This window comes from Propithecus coquereli, unplaced genomic scaffold (assembly GCF_000956105.1).
Source record: "Propithecus coquereli isolate 6110/MARCELLA unplaced genomic scaffold, Pcoq_1.0 Scaffold153, whole genome shotgun sequence".
NCBI lineage: Eukaryota > Metazoa > Chordata > Mammalia > Primates > Indriidae > Propithecus > Propithecus coquereli.
In genome coordinates this window covers 6,521,860-6,542,723 of record NW_012139747.1, presented here as the reverse complement: position 1 = coordinate 6,542,723, position 20,864 = coordinate 6,521,860, and the positions used below count along the sequence as shown (strand labels likewise).

At 45.1% G+C, this 20,864-nt stretch overlaps 1 protein-coding gene across 1 annotated transcript; it reads left to right on the top strand.

Annotated features, from left to right (window-relative positions):
• Positions 1 to 623: 623 nt before the first annotated feature.
• On the top strand, positions 624 to 13,580 carry WFDC3 (WAP four-disulfide core domain 3). The gene is made up of 6 exons (XM_012640430.1): positions 624 to 705; positions 1,183 to 1,296; positions 1,929 to 2,072; positions 11,525 to 11,662; positions 12,795 to 12,980; positions 13,564 to 13,580. Exons 1-6 carry the CDS (start codon positions 624 to 626, stop codon positions 13,578 to 13,580), a joined length of 681 nt encoding a protein of 226 aa, XP_012495884.1.
• Positions 13,581 to 20,864: the final 7,284 nt, after the last annotated feature.

Here is a 20,864-nt window from a genome sequence, read left to right as displayed (position 1 = left end):
ACTAGCCGTTCCAAGAATGGCCTGTGTGGGCTAGAGGCACCAAGATGTAGGTTTTTGGTGCAGCTGTACTAGTTTTGAACAAAGTTAAATACTACTTTTCTGTAGTTTTTTTCTGATAGTTTGTAAGTGGTCTGTTCCACTCTGTCTTTTCTAGGTTGCTAGGATGAACAGGAGCCACAATATTATTATGTTTTTGTTATTTTATTGGCTATTTTCTTCTTAAGACATTTATCTAGTCCTTCCCTCTGTCATTTCGGCTGCAGCTATATCCTTCTAACACCCTTTAGGGCTCTTTTTGGCCTTTATCCAATGGCCATTCCCCTATTTTCCCAGCTACCGAACAGGTTCCTCATTGTTGTCCAGGAGTGTTGTGTATATTCCATTACAGAGTTTGATCACCCCATCACATGTGCCCTTTGGTAGTGCTAGGAATTTTTCCACACACCAGCAGCCAATCACTCTTCATGTTAGGAGAAGACATTCTTGGGGAATATTGTGGAAGGGGAGACTTTGGGACTGGGTTTAGGGCAATCTCCAGTCCTGCCCTTTCCTTGGTTGATACACTGGGTAAGGTGTACACCTCTGGCTTGACCTGTACTCTCATCTCAGTTCTCAGCATCATCATGATGTTAAGCTGCCTCTTCCTTCTGAAGGCACTTCTTGCTGTTCGGTCCCTGGAATCCTGGGCAACGGCTGGAGAACATGGTGAGCTGTCATTTGGGGTCACTGGCTAACAGTAACTGAAAGTGACTAGAGGAGAAGTCATCCCCTGCCTTCTCCCAGAGCGAGGTTGTTCGTTTGTAGAGATGATCATCTCTGTAGGATAGGACCAGATGAATACAGTCTCAGGACATCCAGGGTAGGTCCTTCTTTATCCTCTCTGGACAAAGAGATAGGACTTCCAGCTGGGTTTACCAGAGGTTCTAGCTTTTCCCTAGAGCTCCTTAAGTAAGAATAGTATTACCCCTAACTCTTCTCTCTCTCTTTATCTTCAGAAGGGCTAGTTATTTAGTAGTGTAGATATGTGTTAGTAGTTTTGTGGTAGGAGGGGAAGGTGGTTGCAGAGATATTGTGGATAGGAATGTTTGGAGGGGCTGAAGGTCCTTAAAGTACATTTGGCCTCCATTCCCCTTTTCTTGAGGCTTAGCCAGCCACCCCAAGATCACATACTATCTTTTGTAGTGAAAGAGGGAGAATCTCCTGATAAGTACCCATGCAAAGAGCTGTGCAAGGGTGATGCATCGTGTCCAGCTGGGCAGAAGTGCTGCACTTCTGTAAAGGAGACATTCTGTAAGGGTATGTTGGCATGAGGGGCAAAATCCTAGTGTACTCTCTGACCTTGCCTCTGGGATACATAGAAGCAGAGAGCTTCCTACCTCCTAGGTTGGCTCTTGAAATCTTGCTTGCCTACAGCACATCTTCTTTCCCCTTTTGGGGTCACTTCTCCTTTAATCATCCAGTGCCCCCAGTTCTTTGCCTTCTATCAGGAAAGAACACACCACTGACTGTCTTTTACTTTGGACTCAAAATTCCTGTGAAGGCTGGAGGGCAGAGTTGTGAAGGGAAACCTATTTAAGATAGTGATTAAGAGTGGTAGACCCTGGAGCCAGGCAGACCTTTTTAAGCCTTCAATAAGCCTTAAACAGCTCTTTTTAAATCTTAAGTTTTTAGCCTCAGTTTCCTCATCTGTAGTATGGGGATAATTATGAGGATCAAATGATATGTTCCTGGCACAAAGTAAACATCAGTAAATGTTGGCTATTATTATTGTTGTTGTTATTGTTATTGTCTCTTTGCTTTGGCACCAGGGTTGACAGGCTTAAATGAAGCTCAGGGCTTCCTTCCTCTGTTTTCCCCTTCTGCTGTGCCTTTCAGTGTCACTGGGCACTGTTATCTCCTTTCTGTGCCTATCTCCCTTTTTGCTACAGGGAGGAAAGGAGATTGTCCCAGGGTTGCTCAGAAACAATTCTATTTTAAAAGATGCATCACTGATGAGACATGTCCGGGCATAAAGAAATGCTGCACATTTGGCTGCAACAAGAGCTGTGTAGTCCCAGTTTCTAAACAGAAGCCAGATAAGAACCCCATCCCTGTACCCCGTGGTCCTTTTGACTTGCTTATTTCTTTCTCAAATACACACACATCATCTTATTGTTGGTTTTACTTGACTTTGAAAAAATAATAATTAAGTGCCTGCTATATTCTGAGAACTTTTAAAAAGAACGTGCAAAGGGCACCCAAGTCGTGGTGGTTTGTGCTATGTGGCTGCGGGAGGCGGAGGAGGGTGCCACAAGGGCAATCTCAGCATATCCTTATTTGTAGGCAAGTTTTTTTTTTTTATTTCAGTATGTTATGGGGGTACAGATGATTAGGTTATGTATGATGCCCTTACCCTCCCTCCCCCCCAAGTCCGAGCTTCAAGTGTGTCCATTCCCCCGGAGGTGCGCATCGCACTCATTGTTTGTGCATATGCCCATCCCCTCTTTCCCCTTCCTCCCTCCCCCTGCGCAACATCTAATACATATTATTCTTATATGTGCACTTAAATGTTGATCAGCTAATACCAGTTTGATGGTGAGTACATGTGGTGCTTGTTTGTAGGCAAGTTTTAAAGTTGTCGGGTAATTCCCACTTCCCATTGTCAGTTTCCATATTCTCTGTTAACATCTTAGCCTGAGAATCTGCAGAGATAGACAAATAGAATCTTGATATCTATGGAAGACAGCCCACATTTCCCTACTCACTTGCTTCTGAAACTTTGTGTCCCCTCTGTACGCACACAGGATGGCCATCTCCTGTTGGAAATGGAGTCTATTTTATTCTGGTTCTGGTAGGGAGGTGTTTGAAAGGGACTCCTCCCTCTTGCAGAGTTCCAATGACCTAATTCTCCATTTGTACATTCATTTCTTCCACAAATATTTATTAAATGTTTACTATTTGCTAGATCCAGAGATGGATTCTGGGTACATTGTGGTGAACAAAGTAGATCCCATCCCTGCCTGCATGGAGCTCATAGTCTAATGGGGAAGAAAGAAGTTTAACAAATAAGCATGTAAATATATAATTTCAAACGGTGATAAGCACAACAAAGGAAAAGTAAAATGTACTGAGAGGTGGAATAATGAGACTCACTTTAGATTGGGTAGTCAAAGACAGCATGTCTGGGATGGTGACATTTAAGCTGTACTCTGGAGGAGGAGTTGAAGTTAGCCAGGTGAAGGGTTCGATAGACATTCCAGGAAGACAGAAACACGTGCAGAGGTCTTAAGATGACAAGGAGCTTGCTGCATTTGAGAAACTGAAAGGAAGCTGGTATGGTTAGAGTAGAGATGGGAGGGGGAGAATGAAGCCAGGTGAGGATGGAGACCAGTGAGACTGGGGAGGTGGCACTGGGGATGGAGAAATGTGACGCAGTTGAGCATTTGGAGGTACAAGTGACAGAGCTTTTTGCTCTATTCCTTTCCTCCTTCGTCATTCCCTTGAGAGAACCCTAAAAGGTATTAGAAATTGATGGAGTATCTTCTATGTCTAACCCCTCCTTATTCTCCTCTTGTTTCAGGATTTTTATGGCTACTTTTGCTTATTTGTGCTTTCAAATATATTTTATTATCATTGTCTATTTCATTAGAGTGATGTTATATATAAATTAACTTAAGGAGAGCTGCCATTACTATACTATTGAATCTTCATGTATTCCCATTGTTCAAGTGTATTTGATATATTTGAGGGTGTTTTATAGTTTTAAAATATTTCTCTATAAACTTATGCCTAGGTATTTTCTTTTCTGCTGTCTTAAATGGGGTCTTCCATTATGTTGTCTAAAAGAACTGGAACAATTCTCTCATCTGAGTGCATGTGGCAGCATATCGGAGTGGAAAAGCCTAGGTCTAGGTTGTTAGAGACCTGGGTTCAAGCCTGAGGTTCAATGGTTGCTGGCCAGCAGGTCCCTGGGCAAGTCTCTTCAGTTTCTCTGAGCCTCATTTCCCTTCTCTGTAAGACGGGAAAAATAAACCCCAGAGGGTTGTTGTGATGATTCAAAGTGTGTAAAGCGTATGGCCCCCAGCTACATTAGCTTCCTTCTTTTTGCCTCCTAAGGTGGGCTGGGTCAGGAGTACAGTTTCTAACCAACCCCTTTTATCCAGAACCAGGATAGTTTTCTTTGATCAATTCCTCTTGAGACCCTGAAACTCCATAACATGTAACAACCTCTTTCCTTACAACTAAAGCTCCCCAGGTAGGAGGCCCCTTCCCAGTACCCATTGGGTCTGTCTGTGCCGGGCGTAGGCAGCTGTCTTGGGCAGCCTGTCCATAAGAAAGAATGGAAGGTTGTACTCCTTGCCGGGACCCTTGAGGCCCCAGCTCTGGAGCCAAAGCCTGGGAATCTGTCTCAGGCGGGTCACTCACTGCTGGCTCGTAGGGCCTGGTACAATCTTCCCAGTGTTTGAAGCTGATGGCTGAATTGCGGGAGCTGAGGGCGAGGCTGGCACCCAGGCGTGGTACCTTTGTGGGCTGCTTTGGCCCCTGGCCAGCCCAGATGGAGCTTCCTTTTCCCTTGGAGCTAGACAGGCAGGATCGAATAGTGATCTTCAGATGTCTCAGATCCTGCTGGCTGAGCGGGATTCCTTCCCTGGTGGGAGGCGATGTTGGCTGCTGTGTTGGTAGTTAAATACTTTTCTACAAATCCAGTCCTAGGGGAGGGCTGGGCCATTCACTCAAAGCTCTCCTTCCTGGGCTATGAAAAATTCCTGCTTTCCTTAACCTCTGACACTGTCAGAGGTTTGCCACAGCCAGTGCTGGTCTGTTTGGCAAGGTGGCCGGGCAGTCAGATTGCCTAAGGGCACAGGGCAGGCGCTGGGACCTCCTCTCATGAGGCAATTCTGGTCTGAACATGGGCCGGAATCCTGGCTCATCTGCTTGCTTGCTATATGGCCTTGAACAAGTCCCTTCTTCTCTCTGAACCTTGCTTTTGTCATCTGTAAAATGGGGATAAGGATATTTACCTCATAGAGTAATGATGCAGTTTAGAAGAAATGCATTTAAAAAGTCTGCACTAAACCTGCCAAATAATGCTCAATAGCTCGTATAGTTGTGCCCAGCACCTCTCTTCAGATTCACTTCCCACTTCTCTGAAGTCTGACCTGTCCATTTACTCACTCACTCGCTCACTTACACGTGTATTCAGTATATATTGAGTGTCTACCCTACCTGGCACGAGCATGTCTGGTGGTGGGCAAGGCAGTCCTGGTCCTTGCCCTCACGGAGCTCGCTCAGGGTATGCACATTTGTGATGTGAGAGACAGGAAATAATCAAGTAAACAAGTAAATAATCATCACAAGTTGGGGTGAGTGCTGTGAAGGCAATTAAAAGGGAAATACAGAGGCCATGCCATTTTAACTTGGAGAATGAGAAGGAGCTGGCCGTTGGGTGGAGAGCAATGAAGAGAGAACTGCAAGGGCAAAGGCCATGAGGTCAGGAAGAGCTTATTGCTTTTAAGGAAGTGAAAAGAGGAGGGTGCTTTCATTTGAGGTTGGAGAGGCAGGCAGGGCCCAGACTTTGGGTAGGGGTCTTCAGGGCTTCTCTCTTTGGCTTTATTCTAAGAGAAATAGGAAGCTTTTAAGGGGGTCTAAAATTAGAAGAGGCCTTTGTCCAGTTTTCATTTGAAAAAGTCCCCTCTACTGGTGTGTGAAGAATAGATGGGGGCAAGTGTAGACAATGGAAGACCAGGTAGGAGGCCATTATGGCCGACTGGGTGAGAGATGACCGGAGCTTAGACCAGGGTGGAGACAATGCAGACATAGGAAAATGGGAGGCTTGGACTCCTTGTGAAGGTAGAGCTGATGGGACTGGGTGAAGAAGTAAGTGGCCGCAGGCATTGAGGGAGAGGGGGTGTCAAGAATGGTGCCACTGGCTGGGCATAGTGGCTCATGTCTATACTCCCAGTGCTTTGGGAAGCTGAGGCCAGAGATTGCCTGAGGCTAGGAGTGCAAGACCAGCCTGGGCAACATAGTAAGACGTTGTCTCTACAAAAAATAAAAAAATTAGCCAGGGGTGCTGTTGCATGCTTGCAGTCCTAGCTACTTGGGGGACTGAGGCAGGAAGGTTGCTTGAGCCCAAGAGCTTGAGGCTGCAGTAAGCTGTGATCATGCTACTGCATTCCAGCCTGGGCAATGGAGCAAGACCCTGTCTCTAAAGAAAACAATTGAAAAAAAAAATAATGGTGCCAGGTGTCCAACTAGAGCACTTGGGCGATGGTGGTACTCTTTATGGAGAATGGAACGGCCTGGGAGGAAGAGACTTTGGAGTGGAGATTCAGATTCTGGCCTAAGATATGTCTTTTTAGCACCCCTCCCCAATGGTCTGTCTCCCCCCTGTATGAAACTTGACCACTCCAGATCCCCTGTGACCCTCTATTTTGCTTATTACAACATATGCACTATATCTTTTGTCTAGATTGATGGTATGGGTTCCCTGTGTGTCTGACTGACCCTTTTCTGAAACCTTCCTGCTGGTTGTACAGAAAAGAGTTAACATAGCAGGGCTGAATCTGCTATTCTTAGAAAGAGCTGCTGGCAAGACTGGCCCTGGGCTGGCTTTTGGGAACTTGGACTTTGGGAGTGTTCCTACTACCCTAACTGATAAGAGTGGCTCAGTGTGCCTAAACCATGATCAAACATAACATCTGCTTTCCATTCTGAAAGCCTGGAATCTTGGTACGTGCTAGGCAGAGGGTGCCTAAGTGACCAGCCCTAAATAAAAATGTTGCACACTGAGTCGCTAATGAGCTTTCATGGTAGACAACACTTCACACATTTCACAATTCTGTGAAGAATTAAGTGCATCCTATGTGACTCCACTGGGAGAGGACACTGAAAACCTGCACCTGGTTTCCTCTGGACTTTTCCCTTTGATGGTTTTGCTTTGTATCTTTTGCTGTAATCACAGCCATGAGTACGACCATATGCCGAGTCCTGGGAGTCTTCCTAATGAACCACCAAACCTGGGAGTGATCTTGGGGACCCTTGACACACTGGTTTATAACTTTCCCCTAAAACTGTCTTACCACTGGGTCTTCTCTTTTGGCAAAACTGAGCTGAGTGAGTCCTAGCGCTTCTTGGTTTGTTTTTGGGTGATTCTTGCTGGAGTGTAGGGGGTCATAATGTGGTTTGAAGAGCATAAGACCTCGTGTTGGAGCTGGGGGTTTGGGATTCTGTTCTGCTACTGTTGACCTTGGACCAAGCCCTCCCCCTTCCTGGATGTCTGTCTGTCCATTTGCAAGAGACGGGGAGTAGGTTTGATAGTTCAGAGGGCCCTTCTTGGCTTAAGAAGACCTGAAATTTCACTTTCTGCCAGCAACTGGTATCCTTCTCTCAGATATAGTGGAAGGTTGGAGCTGAGGCAACAGGAAAAACTGTGTGTATTCCCTGGGCTTCAGCCTCCCTACTTATTTGGTGACAGCTTGAGGTTTGCGGATGGGTGCAGTTGGAGGGTGGGGATGACTATCCCCATTCTGGCTACCACTCCTAGTTCTCATCCTGGTTGCTTGTAAGGTAACTGTGAGGTGATTGGGAGCCATGCCTTATGAGAAGCTGAGCTTACTTAGCCTGGCAAAGCCAAGGCGGTGAAAGGCAGAGGATCCTGGCTAAAGGGGTGGCATGGGCCAGGTTTTTGCAAGGTCTCTGGGGATAAGAAAAGGACCATTGGATAGAACTTCTACAGAACCAGATTTCAGGTGAGTATAATAGAGTATGAAGGCTGTCTAACTTAAGTGTACGGATGGCATAATCTGGCTTGGAGGTAGTGAGGCCCCATTAATTCCAGATGTTCAAGCTAAGTGAAGGGGAGTTTAGCAGAGATTCAAGCATAAGACAGGGTGTTGGACTGGGTGGCTGCTCTGGGCACCGATCAAAAGGAATGTGCTGTGACCTTCAGGGCCTCAGCCTGTCCCCAGAGAGTCCCTTCACTGCTTCTGAAATTTGGTGAAACCCCAGGGACATCAAGGAAGTCTGGCCTGGAAGAGAATAAGGGTGAGGTATCTATGCCTGGTCCTAGGGATGAGGGCAGAGAGCAGCACAGTGCTCCTGGCATTGGTCACTTCAGGGACAAGCTCCGCAAAATGGTGCGATCTGGGGAATATGGTGCTGCTCTAGGTCCCCACTTTCTAGGGTACATGTTGTAACTCCATGAGAAGTTTATGTCACTGGGTTTCTCCATCAGGGAGATTTTTATGCCCAGCTTTCTCAACTGTGGGATACAAGGCTTTTGTTCTTTGTTAAATAGATTTCAGTGTTTGTCAAGCAGGTGGGGAGGTGCAGGGAGATGCATCTGGTGGTTACAGTGATCAGATTTTCTGAATCAAAAATCAAGACACATGGTTTTGATGTGATCTCACAATAGCACAGGATATTTAAAACAGGGGCTGCTCAGGAAAATCGCAGGGTGCAGGGTTATCACACTTCAGTTGTTTAGCCGCGTATGTTCTCCTTGGAGTCCAGCACTTGCTTTTTCCATCATGGCAGACTTCCTGGAGCCAGCTGTGTGCAATTACACTTACCTGTTCCTGCTCAGAGGCACTGGGCCAGTACTGCTGTGGTTTTCCACAAAACGCTTAATTGTCTGTCACACCTCTCTCTTCATTTAAAAAACTTGAAATAAACACTGAGATAAATGAGTCATGGTGAGTCAGTTTGGTTTGGATATGGCCTTCTTTGGGTGTGCCTGCTCCTGAGGACCTGGCCAGCTGTCTGCATGTTTTAAGGATGAGATAGTCATGGTAGAAAGACTACTTCATTGTAGATCAAGAGGTTGCGTTTTGTTGCGCTTTGTCGCTGACTCACTCTGTAGTTCTGGGCAAGATCCTTCTCTGAGTCTCATTATCTTCACAGGGCTGATGAAGGGGCACATCAGGAATGTGTTTGGCTGTACACAACAGAAAATTAACTATACAGGGGTTTGTTTTTCTCACATAACAAGAAATCCTGAAGTAGGTACCAGGGCTGGTGTGGTGGCTCCATGATGTTAACAAGGATGAAACTATTTCTTTTTTCGTTCTTTCTTCTTCATCTTTTTTAAACAATGTAAAGAGTTAAAAAAATTGTGTGTAACCTTAGGCAAAATTATTTGAAGTCAATAAATTCCTGTTCAAGAAATATCACATGTTGTGATTACTTCCACTGTCCACCAAGATCATGTTAGTTCCTCTAAAACTGGAGTGAAGATAGCCCTTTTTAATATGCCTAATCCCCTGTTGTCCTATTGGGCCTGCATAACAATAATATAACAGTAAGTTTACGGTTCCAGAGATGATCATACAGTGAGTCACAAATGAGTCCTGGAGCCAGCCTCCCTGAGTTAGCTCTACTCCATACAAACCGCCTGGTTATTAGCCACCCAGAGGGCTTACAATGTGAATTAGCAAGGCAAAACACATTTGCAAGGCTCAAGAGATCTAGGTATGCACTGTGGTTAGTGAGAATTTGAAATGTGGCTGTTTTAAAATCTCATTGATTACCAATGAAATAGCTATTAGAAAATCACATGTGGCTTGCATTGTATTTCTATTAGACAGTGCTCTCATCTAGGCAATGAAAGTAAAACAAGTAACAGTTTAGTAAGGGGTTGATAAAATGTTCCCGATCAGCTGATTGCTAGCAAGGTAGCACATAGCAAACCTAGTGGGAAATTTTTTTATGGTCATGTCCACAGCAAATGAGAAATTACAAGGATGAAGCTTTTTTTCTTTCTCCTTTGTAATCCTTTTCTTGTTCTCCTCTCCTTCTTCTTCCTCTTCCTCTTCTTCTTCTCCTTCCTTTTCTTCCTCTTCTTCTTCTTCCTTTTCTTCTTCTTCATTTTCTTTTTTCTTTTAGCGACAGGGTCTTGCTCTGTTGCCCAGGCTGGAGTATAGTGGCCTGGTCATAGCTCACTAGCTCATTGCAACCTCAAATTCCTGAGCTCAAGCAATCTTCCCTCCTCAGCCTCCTGAGTAGCTAGGACTATAGATGTGTACCCCTATACCTGACTAATTCTTTTTTTTTTTTTTTTGAGACAGAGTCTCACTCTGTTGCCCTGGCTAGATGAGTGCCGTGGTGTTAGCCTAGCTCACAGCAACCTCAAATTCCTGGGCTCAAGCGATCCTACTGCCTCAGCCTCCCGAGTAGCTGGGATTACAGGCATGCACCACCATGCCCGGCTAATTTTTTCTATATATTTTTAGTTGTCCAGATAATTTCTTTCTATTTTTTTTTTAGTACAGATGGGGTCTCACTCTTGCTCAGGCTGGTCTAGAACTCCTGAGCTCAAACAAACCACCTGCCTCAGCCTCCCAGAGTGCAAGGATTACAGGTGTGAGCCACCGCGCCCGGCCTCTGACTAATTCTTAATTTTTTTTTTTAGAGATGGGGTCTTGCTATGTTGCCCAGGCTGATCTTGAACTCCTGGCTTCAAGCAATCCTCCCACCTCGGCCTCCCAAAGTGCTGGGATTACAGGCATGAGCCATTGCACCTGGCCTTTCTTTGTAATTCTTGACTTTGTCCTCATGCTAGTTGTCACCTCATTGAAAGAAGACTGCTCTACTTCTCTGTGTTCTGTCTGTCTTTGGACTGGAAGAAGAAAGAAGTGAGGGGATAGTTTGAAAGGGGTATTCCCTGTATCAGGGATACAAAAGTTTCCCCAGTTTATGTCCTAGTTTGTGGTCAGCCCTGGATACAAGAGAATGTGGGGATTCATTGCCTCTCAGAATAAACCTAGGGTTCTGTTGACAAATGTTTCAGTGATGTATTGCTGCATAACAAACCATCTGCAAACTTAATGGCTTAAAACAATATCTTCTTTCTCACTGTTTTGTGGGTTGCCTGGGCTTAGCTGGGGGGTTCATATACCCACATGGTATAGATGAGGTAACTCATTTGGCTGCATTCAGCTGGGAGGTCAGTGGGGAGCTCTACTGGAGCTGGGATGTCCAGGTTGGCCTCTCCTCCTCCAGGTTCTATCTCCATGGGGCATCTCAACATTCCATATTCTAGCCCAAGCTGCTTTACACCATGGTGGTTGGCTTCTAAGAGGAATTGTTTTGAGAGGACAAGCCCAATATGCAAGTGCTTATTAAGCCTCTGCCTGCATCACACTTGCTAATGTCCCATTGGTCAAAGTTAGTCATATGGTCAAGCCCAGGGTCAATATGGAAGGGAACTACACAAGGGCATGAATCTCAGGAGGTGTAGTTCATTGGGGGGCAGGATTGTAAATGTCCGCCACAATAAGAAAGAAGGGAGAATGAACATGGAGTTGGCAATTTGTATGTTTGCCATAGTGGGTTAGACTCAAACTGTGAGTCCCGAAATCAGTTTAGTAGTTTATGGCCAGCATTAGAAAAAGAGAAATAGAATATAACACATCAGGGTGCATTGCATATACACGATGTACATAAATGTGTACATTTTAAAATATATATCTTAACATACACATGGGACACAATGAAAAATATTTCATATTCTGGAGCATTTCTGGGCTCTAATGCTTTGATTCTGTGGCAGAGTTTGGTGGTGAATGTCCTGCTGACCCCCTTCCGTGTGAAGAGCTGTGTGATGGGGACACGTCCTGTCCTCAGGGGCATAAATGCTGCAGCACCGGCTGTGGCCACGTCTGCCGTGGAGACATTAAAGGAGGTATGTTTGCTCTTGTGGGATGAGGTCCTTGAGCACTTCCTAAGTCCCATCAGGGAGCCACCCATGGCACCTTCTCTTTGCCTTCTTGGGAGGGGCCATAATTCTCATCCTTCCTGTTCCTCTAGTCCCCCAACCCAAAGCAACCCCTTCCACTAGGGCCAAGGGGCCCAGGTTGGCATTGAAAGAAACAGACAGAAGCAGCGCGGGGCAGTAGGAAAGACCCCTAGGCTGGACAACAGGCAGTGTGGCTTCTGCTCTTGACTCTGCTGCGGATTTGCTCTGTCATCTTGAATAAACAAGTCCCTCTTGTTGAGCCCAAGTTTCTTCATCTATAAAATGAAGGAGTTGCCCAAGATCACTAGTTTTCAGACCTAGTTTTTTAGCACAAAGCTTTCCCCCTACCCTAAATGAAATCTTAGTTGGAAGCAACATATATGTAACAGATGAAAGCATTCCTGTTCCGATTTCTTTGTTTCTTCAATTAAAAATACACGTATATTTTTGAATACTACTTTTGTGCCAAGCACTATGGAACTCCACTGAAGAATTATTGACCCAGATGTTATCTTAGTCCTCTTTTAGATTCCAAAGCAATGGTCAAGGTGCTGGGGACAGACTCTTGTCCTTATGTAACTTTAGCCTATCAGGAAGATAGACAGTTAAATAATGAATTCTGGTACAGTTTGATGAGAGGAGGCACGCAGAGTGCCACAGGTGCACAAAGCAGGGGCACCAAGCTCATCTGGGGTGGCAGAGAAGACCTCCTTGAGGAAGTGACACCGTGAAGCCTAAGCATAGGGGGAGAGGGTGGTGGTCTGGGAGCCTTGCCCATTCTGCACCCCACCCAGCCCCATCCCCAAACCTGCAGGGCTATTAACCCCAGAGTTACCTCTAGTGAACTCCCTTTGGGACACTATTTGAAAACTCTTGGCTTAGAGGTCTCCTGGGTCCCTTACAGATTCTCAGATCCTCTAGCTTCATGGTTTCCCAGCCAGTTTGGCTAAGGTCTAGTTAGGGTCAGGGGTTGATTCACCTGGAGCTTCTGTGTCTAAGTTGTAGATGTTCTAGATGGGAACTTGGAGAAAGTGGAGCCGACATCCTGTCCCTATACCCGTGCCTGTTTTTCCTGCAGGGCGGGGTGGTGATTGTCCGAAAGTTCTGGTTGGCTTGTGCATTGTCAGCTGCATGATGGATGAGAACTGTCAAGCTGGGGAAAAGTGTTGTAAGTCAGGCTGTGGCCGCTTCTGTGTCTTGCCAGTCCCGCCACCCAAACTGACCACGAACCCCAACTGGACCATCAGGTCTGATTCTGCATTAGGTGAGTACAGTCCGTTGTTATTAACTGCTATGTGCAAAGCACTGGCTTAGGTGCTGGGAAGGGGACTTTTGAAGGTCAAGAAGAGTCTATCTGGAGAGAAAGATTCTATGTCACAGATCAGAACCCTCATACAAACAGTATGGGCTTACGGAAGTTCAGAGTGGGTGTGGCTCCCTGGGAAAGTCTTTGTGATAGAGATGGGATTTGATCCGGGCCCTAAAGGCTAGGCCGATGTGTCAAAGTGAGAATAGCACAGAGAATGTGCCAGACAGGTAATCTGGTGATTGTTATCTATGACACAGAGGGTGGGAATGTATGTGACATGTTTTGGGAGTGGGAGATCAGGAAAGGGTGGGTAAAAGAACGGACATAGCCCCTGTTTTTTATAACAGGAGATATAAGGTTGACAACCGAATAAGAGTCTTCAATCCCTGTTTGGATTGGATTGTCTAGGAAGAAGGAGCCATTTAAGGCTTTTGAGAGCAATATGTGGCGAGCTTCTCTAGGGTGGAGGGGAAAGAACACGTGTTGAGCGGCTGGAGCAAGGAGGGCACAGTTGACTTGATATTTCTTCTGCTTGCAGAGAGCCCAGTGCCCTAGCTGTACTGATTTGTCCGGAGCTTCTTTGGTAACTTCAGAGGGCTTGTGCTGGAGACCAAGAGAGGGTGACATCCTGGGGCTTGTGACACTCCCAGGAGCACTCACGGCCCTTTCTGCTCTGCTTTTTCTCCTGTTGCTGCCTGCGGCATAGGAAACAGCGCTGGGATTGGGCAGCGGGTGTGTGGGGCTTCTCTTCCCCAATAAAGGCTGGTGCTAACTCTCTCTGGTCTGTGCTGTTTGAGGGCTCGGATGAGACAGGACAGCTGGGAGGTCTGAGTGTGGCTGTAGGATTGTGAGACTTACATATTTAGGAAGGAAGGGTAACCCATTCTTTCTGAGAACACTGAAAATGGGTGTTGGTTAGGTGTGGCCAGGGGAGAGAGGGGTGGAAGCTAAACTGGGGGTGATTTGCCATAGATGTCTTTCTCAAATGCCAGGGCAGGGGTGGGAGTCAGTCCTTCTTTCTGGGCCTGCTGAACTTCCTTCTTTTATTGGAGATGTGGGTTGGGAGTGGAATAGGAGTTGGTTGCTGGAATGTTCCCACCTTGGACCTTTTTCCTTGAGGGCCTGCCCTTGTCTCTAAGACAAGCAATTTGTCCCTTCCAGGTATCTTTATGCAGGGAAGGGACATCCCTAGGTTCTTGGGAAAGGCAATTTTTAAAATTTATTTTTTATGTACACAAAATGGATTGTATTCTATATCTTGGAGATTTTTCATGTTATCACATATGTTCTTTTATTATTTCTTTATTTAAAAATTTTATCAATCCTGTTCCTTTTACATATATATTCTTTTAATATAATTCTGTGAAAGGGCTAATTAACTACTCATCTCTTGTTGGACATTTAAAATTTTTTAAATTTTTATTTAAAAATTTTTTTTAGAGAAAGGGTCTCATTCTGTCTCCCAGGATGAAGTGTAGTGACGCAATCATAGCTCACTGCAGCCTTGAACTTCTGGGCTCAAACGATCCTCCCACCTCAGGCTTTCCAGTAGCTGGGACGACAGACATGTGCCATCATGGCTGGCTAATTTAAAAAGTTTTTTGTAGAGATGGGGTCTTGCTGTGTTGCCCAGGCTGGTCTCGAATTCCTGGCCTCAAGTGATCCTCCCGCCTTGGCTTCCCAAAGCACTGAGATTACAGGTGTGGGTCACCATGCCTGGCTTTGTTGGACATTAATATCCTTGTACATATATATCTTGACCTATATTTGCAGGTGAATCTGGGTAAATTTTTAGTAGTAGAAGTCCAGTTTCTTAAGTAGAGCCTGGTAAAAAATATTTGTTTTTACTCAGTAAATATTTGTTGAATGAGTGAAAGAATGAATGTAATTCCTTAATGTATCAATTAAGAATTCATTGGGCTGCAAGTAATAGGAAACCCAACTCATGGTGGTCTAGCCAACAAAGACATTTAATTTTCTCACATTGGAGGGTGAGGCTGTCTCAGCAGCTCAACCACAACCCCAACAACCAGGCTCATTCCTTCCTTCTCCATCAACCTCAAGGTGTTGGCTTTTGTCCTTGTGCTGTTCATCCCGTGGGTACAGAATGGTTGCTGCAGCTCTAGATGTCACTGCAGGAAGAAGATGTGTGTAGAGGTCAGTGGCAAAAGACCTTTACCTCAAGTGGCACTCTCCTTTTAATGACTTCTTTCCCAGGAGTTGCCTTAGGGTGGTTGAGAATGCAAATATCTGCCGGGAAACCTGGCTTAGGTTAATCATGCTTCACCCCTGGGGTGGGGGAGGGGCCTACTTGGACATAAAAATTGAGGTTCTATTAGCAAGGAAAAAGGAAAGGATGCTTTTGGGGTAGGAAGGCAGTAAACTGCCTACCCCATACTGGCTCAAAGGGCTCATGCATTTCAAATTTGTATTGAGATCCCTAGGTAGGCAGTGCTTCTATAAAAAGGAAAAAAGTAGGTACCAGTACTCTTGAATATCATAAAAATGCTTTACTGGAAAAAGGTGAGGTATAACTTTAAAACAACCCCCACCCCCATTTCCTGTCATTAGTTTGTTTTTGCGTCCCGCCCTCTTCCCTGTCTCTCATTTCACACTGGCATAGGAAATTCTGGTTTCTGCTAGGTTCAGAACAGTCATCTCTTTGAGTAGACATGTCAATGTTGCTTGGAAAACAGTGGCTGGCATGAGCCTCGCAGTGACCATCCCAGGGACATCCGTGGCCCCAGGCTCACGTTGCAGGGAAGGGCCGATATCAGTGTGATGGACTGCTGAACGTTTTGGCAGATCCCTTTCCACTGTTTTGCTTATCATTTCACTGTTTATTAAAAAAATCAAAGTATTAATATTACATGCACGTAGTTTTAAAAAATCAGTATGGTAGAGCTTTCAATGAAAAACAACACCTTAAAATACTATAGGATGATTTTCTATCAGGGTGGAGAGCAGGACTGGAGAGGGAGGAGTGAGCCCCAGGCACAGCTCAGGCTGGGCAATGGGACAGGGGCCCCTCAGACCGCCCTTCTCATCTGGAGCAGCCCACTCTGTCCAGGTGGGCGTTGCTGACCTGCTTACAGGTAGCAATGTCGAGAGAGCGAGAGAGGGGGAGAGAGAGAATGTTGAAGGGTTGAATTTGAACTTGGGGTTGTGTTGGAGCTGAAGGTCATGGTTTGAGATGGGTCCAAATTCCAGGTCTTGCCCCTACCCCCAGGCCTTGCTGGGCAGCTTTCTCGACAGTTGTACCCTAAACCAAAGAAGCCATCGGAACCCTTCTCAGAGTTTAAGTCCATTTCAGCCTTAGTTCTGGGGAGCAGGTCTCAGTGGACCCTGGTCCTGCTCTCTAACCTCGCATCCTGAAATTAGCCTCTGATCAGGCTGAAAAGCCACACTCCTCCTCCTCCCTGATCCTCAGCTTCCTCACAGTGGGCAGGAATGTCTGGGGCTCTGCTACTGGCCAGTGCTCCAGCATGGGCTGGCAAGGACTTGTTCTTTGACCAGAGCCAGTGGGTCTCACAGCTCCTCCCTTCTCCGTCCCTCTCTTCGACCAACTGGTTGTAGAAATCTCTGACTCCCTGTGTTCCCCCAGCCGCAGCAATACCGTGGGCTCCTGCAGCTTCTCCCTGCTGCTGTCTGGATCTCACTGCTCTCCCTGGTGGGGCATAATGTCATTGGTAAGTGAGGTATGTGGCATGAGAAGGGTGGGAGGCTCAGCATGTACCCCGGTAGGGGGTTGCTTTTTTTTTTTTCCAGGCTTCCTCTTCTTGGTAAAGGGGTTGCTTTTGAGTTGAGGGCTTTCTTCCCTTCACTACCCAGTTAAGTCCTCTTGTCAAGGGGATTGGTGCAGAGAAGATCAGCTTCACACAGATCCACAAATTTAAGAATGAAGGAGCAAGCCTCCATGGGCGTGGAAAGAATTCTTTGCTGGGCACTTTATTCTCAGAGCCACCAGAGGGCAGCAGAAATCTAAGTTATAGACCGTTTCCAGGAAAGAGAAATGACATTCCAGAACTGAATTTAAAGGAAAAGTTTTCTATCTGTTGTCTGAGTTCCTAGGTCCCTGCTGAATTGCACTTAATACATTAAGACCCAACATTATGCCCTCCTTTTTCATGTGATGCGGCATGCTTCTTCCTTTCCGGTAACGTTTATCTGGGGGACATTGTCTATCATGCTGTGTCGATGTTTCTCTCTCAAGGCCACAGGGTCAAATTCCTTGTGGAACTCAAGGTCAGGAAAAAGCTTCTCTCTATGAACTAACTTGAGAATGGGCAGGGAAACAACTTACTGGGCATCGCCTGTCTCATGAGCCTCTGCGGTACGTGTTCTCTAGAGCTGATGGTTTCATCCTCGCGTTGGCTGTCAAGATACCCAGAGCCTGGGCTTTGGAGTGAGGCCTGGGTTTGAATCTAAACTCTTCTGCCACTGATTCCCTCTCTGCAAAATGGGGTCGATAGCATGAGCACACTACCTCCCTCGCAGTATTGCCGTGAAGAGTCGATATATAAGGGAAACAGCACAGGGCCTGGCACAAAATGCACCCTCGATAAACGTTAACTATTGTTATTCAGTTTCTCTGATAAAATTAATCGCTTCCTGCCACCTTCTTTTGTTACTTGTCTCTGTTCTTTTTCACTCTTGGTCTAATGCTTTTCAGTTTCATGTCGTCTATTTTATAGTATTAAGTTCCCTGCATCCTGTTTGGAAAAAGGTGAGAGTAAACGTAAATGAGAGGTTCGTCTCAGTAGACTTCTTGGGCAGAAAGAAACATCTAGAGTGGCACTCTCCACTGGAAATATAAGGTGAGCCGTGTATGCTGTGTATGTAATTTCAGATTTTCTAGCAGCCACATTAAAAAGTAAAAAGTTTGGTGATTCCTCAAAAAGTTAAACATAGAATTACCAAAAAACCCAGCAATTCCACTCTCAGGTATACATAACACCGCAAAGAATTGAAAACAGGTGTTTAAACAAAAACTTGTACACAAATGTCCAGAGAAACACTATTTACAATAGTTAAAAGGTGGAATCAACCCAAATATCTATCAACTGATAAACAGATAAACAAAATGTGATCTATCCATACAGTGTCATTCAGCCATAAAAAAGGAATGAAGTACTAATACGTGCTGCAACACCAGTGAATCTTGAAAACATTATGCTGTGTGAAAGCAGCCAGTCACAAAGGTCGCATATTATATGATTCCATTTATATGAAATGTCTATAATAGGCAAATCCATAGAGACGGAAATTAGATTAGTGGTTGTCAGAGGCTGGTTTTAGATCCTTGAGTGGGCTTGTCAATGTGCAGATTCCCAAATCTCACCCCAGATATTTTGATTGAGTAGGTCAAAGATGGGAGCCAAAGATGGGAACTGTGTGTTTATTCAGAGCAATACTTTAATGTTTTTTAGAGACAAGGTCTTACTCTGTTGCCCAGGCCAGAGTATAGTAGTGCAATCATAGCTCACTGCAGCCTCGAAGTCCTGGGCTCAAGCGATCCTCCTCCCTCAGCCTCCTGAGAAGCTGGGATTACAGGTGTGTGCCACCACACCTGGCTAATTTTTCTATTCTTTGTAGAGACGGGGTCTGACTCTTTCTTAGGCTGGTCTAATGCCGTAAGGCAGTTACTTTTTATATTTTGTTGAGATATTATAATTTTAACTTGTGGAATAGCTGGTCTGATATAAACTATTTTGCTATTACCAGAACCAGAATTCTTTGAATGTTCGTTTAAAAACATTCCTTTCCTTTTTGAAACCCTCTTTTCTTAGGTCAGGGTTGGACTAGATGATCTTTTAGGTCACTTTCTGCTTTTGATATCCATGATACTGACAAAAAGATTAGTGAAGTTGAGATAAAAGAACAACATGAGTAATAATAGGAGACAGACATGAGGAACTTGGATATTGTGTAGAATTAAGATTTTAAGACACTGCATATCCTAGATCAAGGGCCTGAAAAATAGAAATGGCACTTGAGGACAATTATTCTGGGAACAGAGGTAGAATTAAAGAGGTTTGGAAATGATCAGAGCATGAATGAGTCTGATGGGAAGACTCTGGCAGGTTGGGATTGGTGTCAGGGTATTGGGAGGGGAAATAATTAGGAGGGAGTGATCCACCAGACCCACTGAAGGCCAGATTTGGGAAGGATTAGAGGTTTTATCCCAATGTGTTTATTCCCGCACAAGGGATGGAATGGAAGTGTTGGTGGGGAAGATATGAGAGTCTTTGTGATGATGATGAGATTTCTCCATCTTTACGTCTCCTCTCAGGAACTCCTCTGCATCCAGATGTGAGGTCAAAATGCACTGAGTATCCCTTGAATGACAGCCAAATTTTGTGTCCCATCCCAAGGTCTGCTCCACCAAATTCTTTCTCTTTGGAGCTCTTGGAACTCCAAAGAATCATTCTTAAATGATTTATTTTTTCTTTGAGACAGAGTCTCGCTCTGTCACCTGGGCTCGAGTGCTGTGGCATCAGCCTAGCTCACAGCAACCTAACACTCCTGGGCTCAAGTGATTCTCCTGCCTCAGCCTCCTAAGTAGCTGGGACTACAGGTGCACACCACCACGCCTGGCTAATTTTTCTATTTTTAGTAGAGATGGGGTCTCACCCAGGCTGGTTTTGAACTCCTGACCTCAAGCAATCCACCTGCCTTGGCCTCCCAGGGTGCTAGGATTACAAGCGTGAGCCACTGTGCCTGGCCTTAAATGACTTTTAATTTCTTTGTCATATATAATTCTTTTCCTTTCATTTTCTCTAGTGACCAGATATGACTCAGGGGAAGGGACCAGAGTCAGTATTCTGTCTTTGGTGTGTACCTTAAGACCTAGTTTTACATTGTTCTTCTTTTATCAATGATGGTTTCCACAAAATATCTCACTTGAATTTAATGTGAAACCCACTTGGGCTTCTTGTGGATTTATGTCTGGTGTTAGTCCTTGGGTGTGTGGTTCTGTGTGAAGGCCTGCAGAATACATACAGCTCTGTGTGCCTTACTGATCTTTGTGGGCACTTGTGAAAATCTTCCTTCAGCACCACAGACAGCACACACATACCTTTGTCTTAGAGGCAAATTTAGGACTGAGTGAGAAGGAAACTTGGGCAATTACTCAAGTGCCCAGAAGAAATATGAAAACTTAAAACTAGGATGAACTTTGGATTGTCATTGTCTTCAATTCTTTGTTTCCAGAGAGTATTTTACTTATAGTAATTCTTTGGACTAGAATACAGTTTTGAAAGAATTTTCAAAGAAATTGCACTTGAGTCTTATTTGTATAACACTGTGTTTCACAATAATCAGAGGAAGGAAAATCTTCAGAATCCATGAATGGGCACCTGGTAAGTTATACTCCATGACATTAAGGCCCCAGAACAAAGTTTCATGGACACAGCATGTTCTAGGGGCCCACACTTTGACCCAATAACTCAAGGCTACCAGAACCTTCTTGTGTCCTTTGTCCTTTTTTTTTTTTTTTTGCATAGGAGTAATTCCTGAGAGATGGGTTAGATGGTATCTTTAACCCATACTTTTTGCCAATTCCCAAGATTTCTCCAAGGTTATGCCTATAGTCTAGGATCAGGGGTTGCTGGTGTTGAGATTGAGCTAAAATACCCACAAGTGGTTCCATCCTGGGCTACAGTTTACTCTACTGTTTATGGCCCTTAGAATACTGGTGTGGGCATTCATATCAATAGATTTGTTTGTGAGGCTTGGTCCTCGATAAGAATATGAATAGAGCAGTCAGAGCAGAGGGGAGTGATCCCCCCCCCCATGATCCGATAGTAGAAGTTTACCTTGGTTCAAGACTTGCAGCTC

Coding starts and splice junctions, on each gene's coding strand:
- WFDC3 (XM_012640430.1), top strand. CDS start 624: ATGATGTTAAGCTGCCTCTTCCTTCTGAAGGCACTTCTTGCTGTTCGG. Junction 706..1,182: donor GGCAACGGCTGGAGAACATG/GTGAGCTGTCAT, acceptor TATCTTTTGTAG/TGAAAGAGGGAGAATCTCCT. Junction 11,663..12,794: donor CCGTGGAGACATTAAAGGAG/GTATGTTTGCTC, acceptor TTTTTCCTGCAG/GGCGGGGTGGTGATTGTCCG.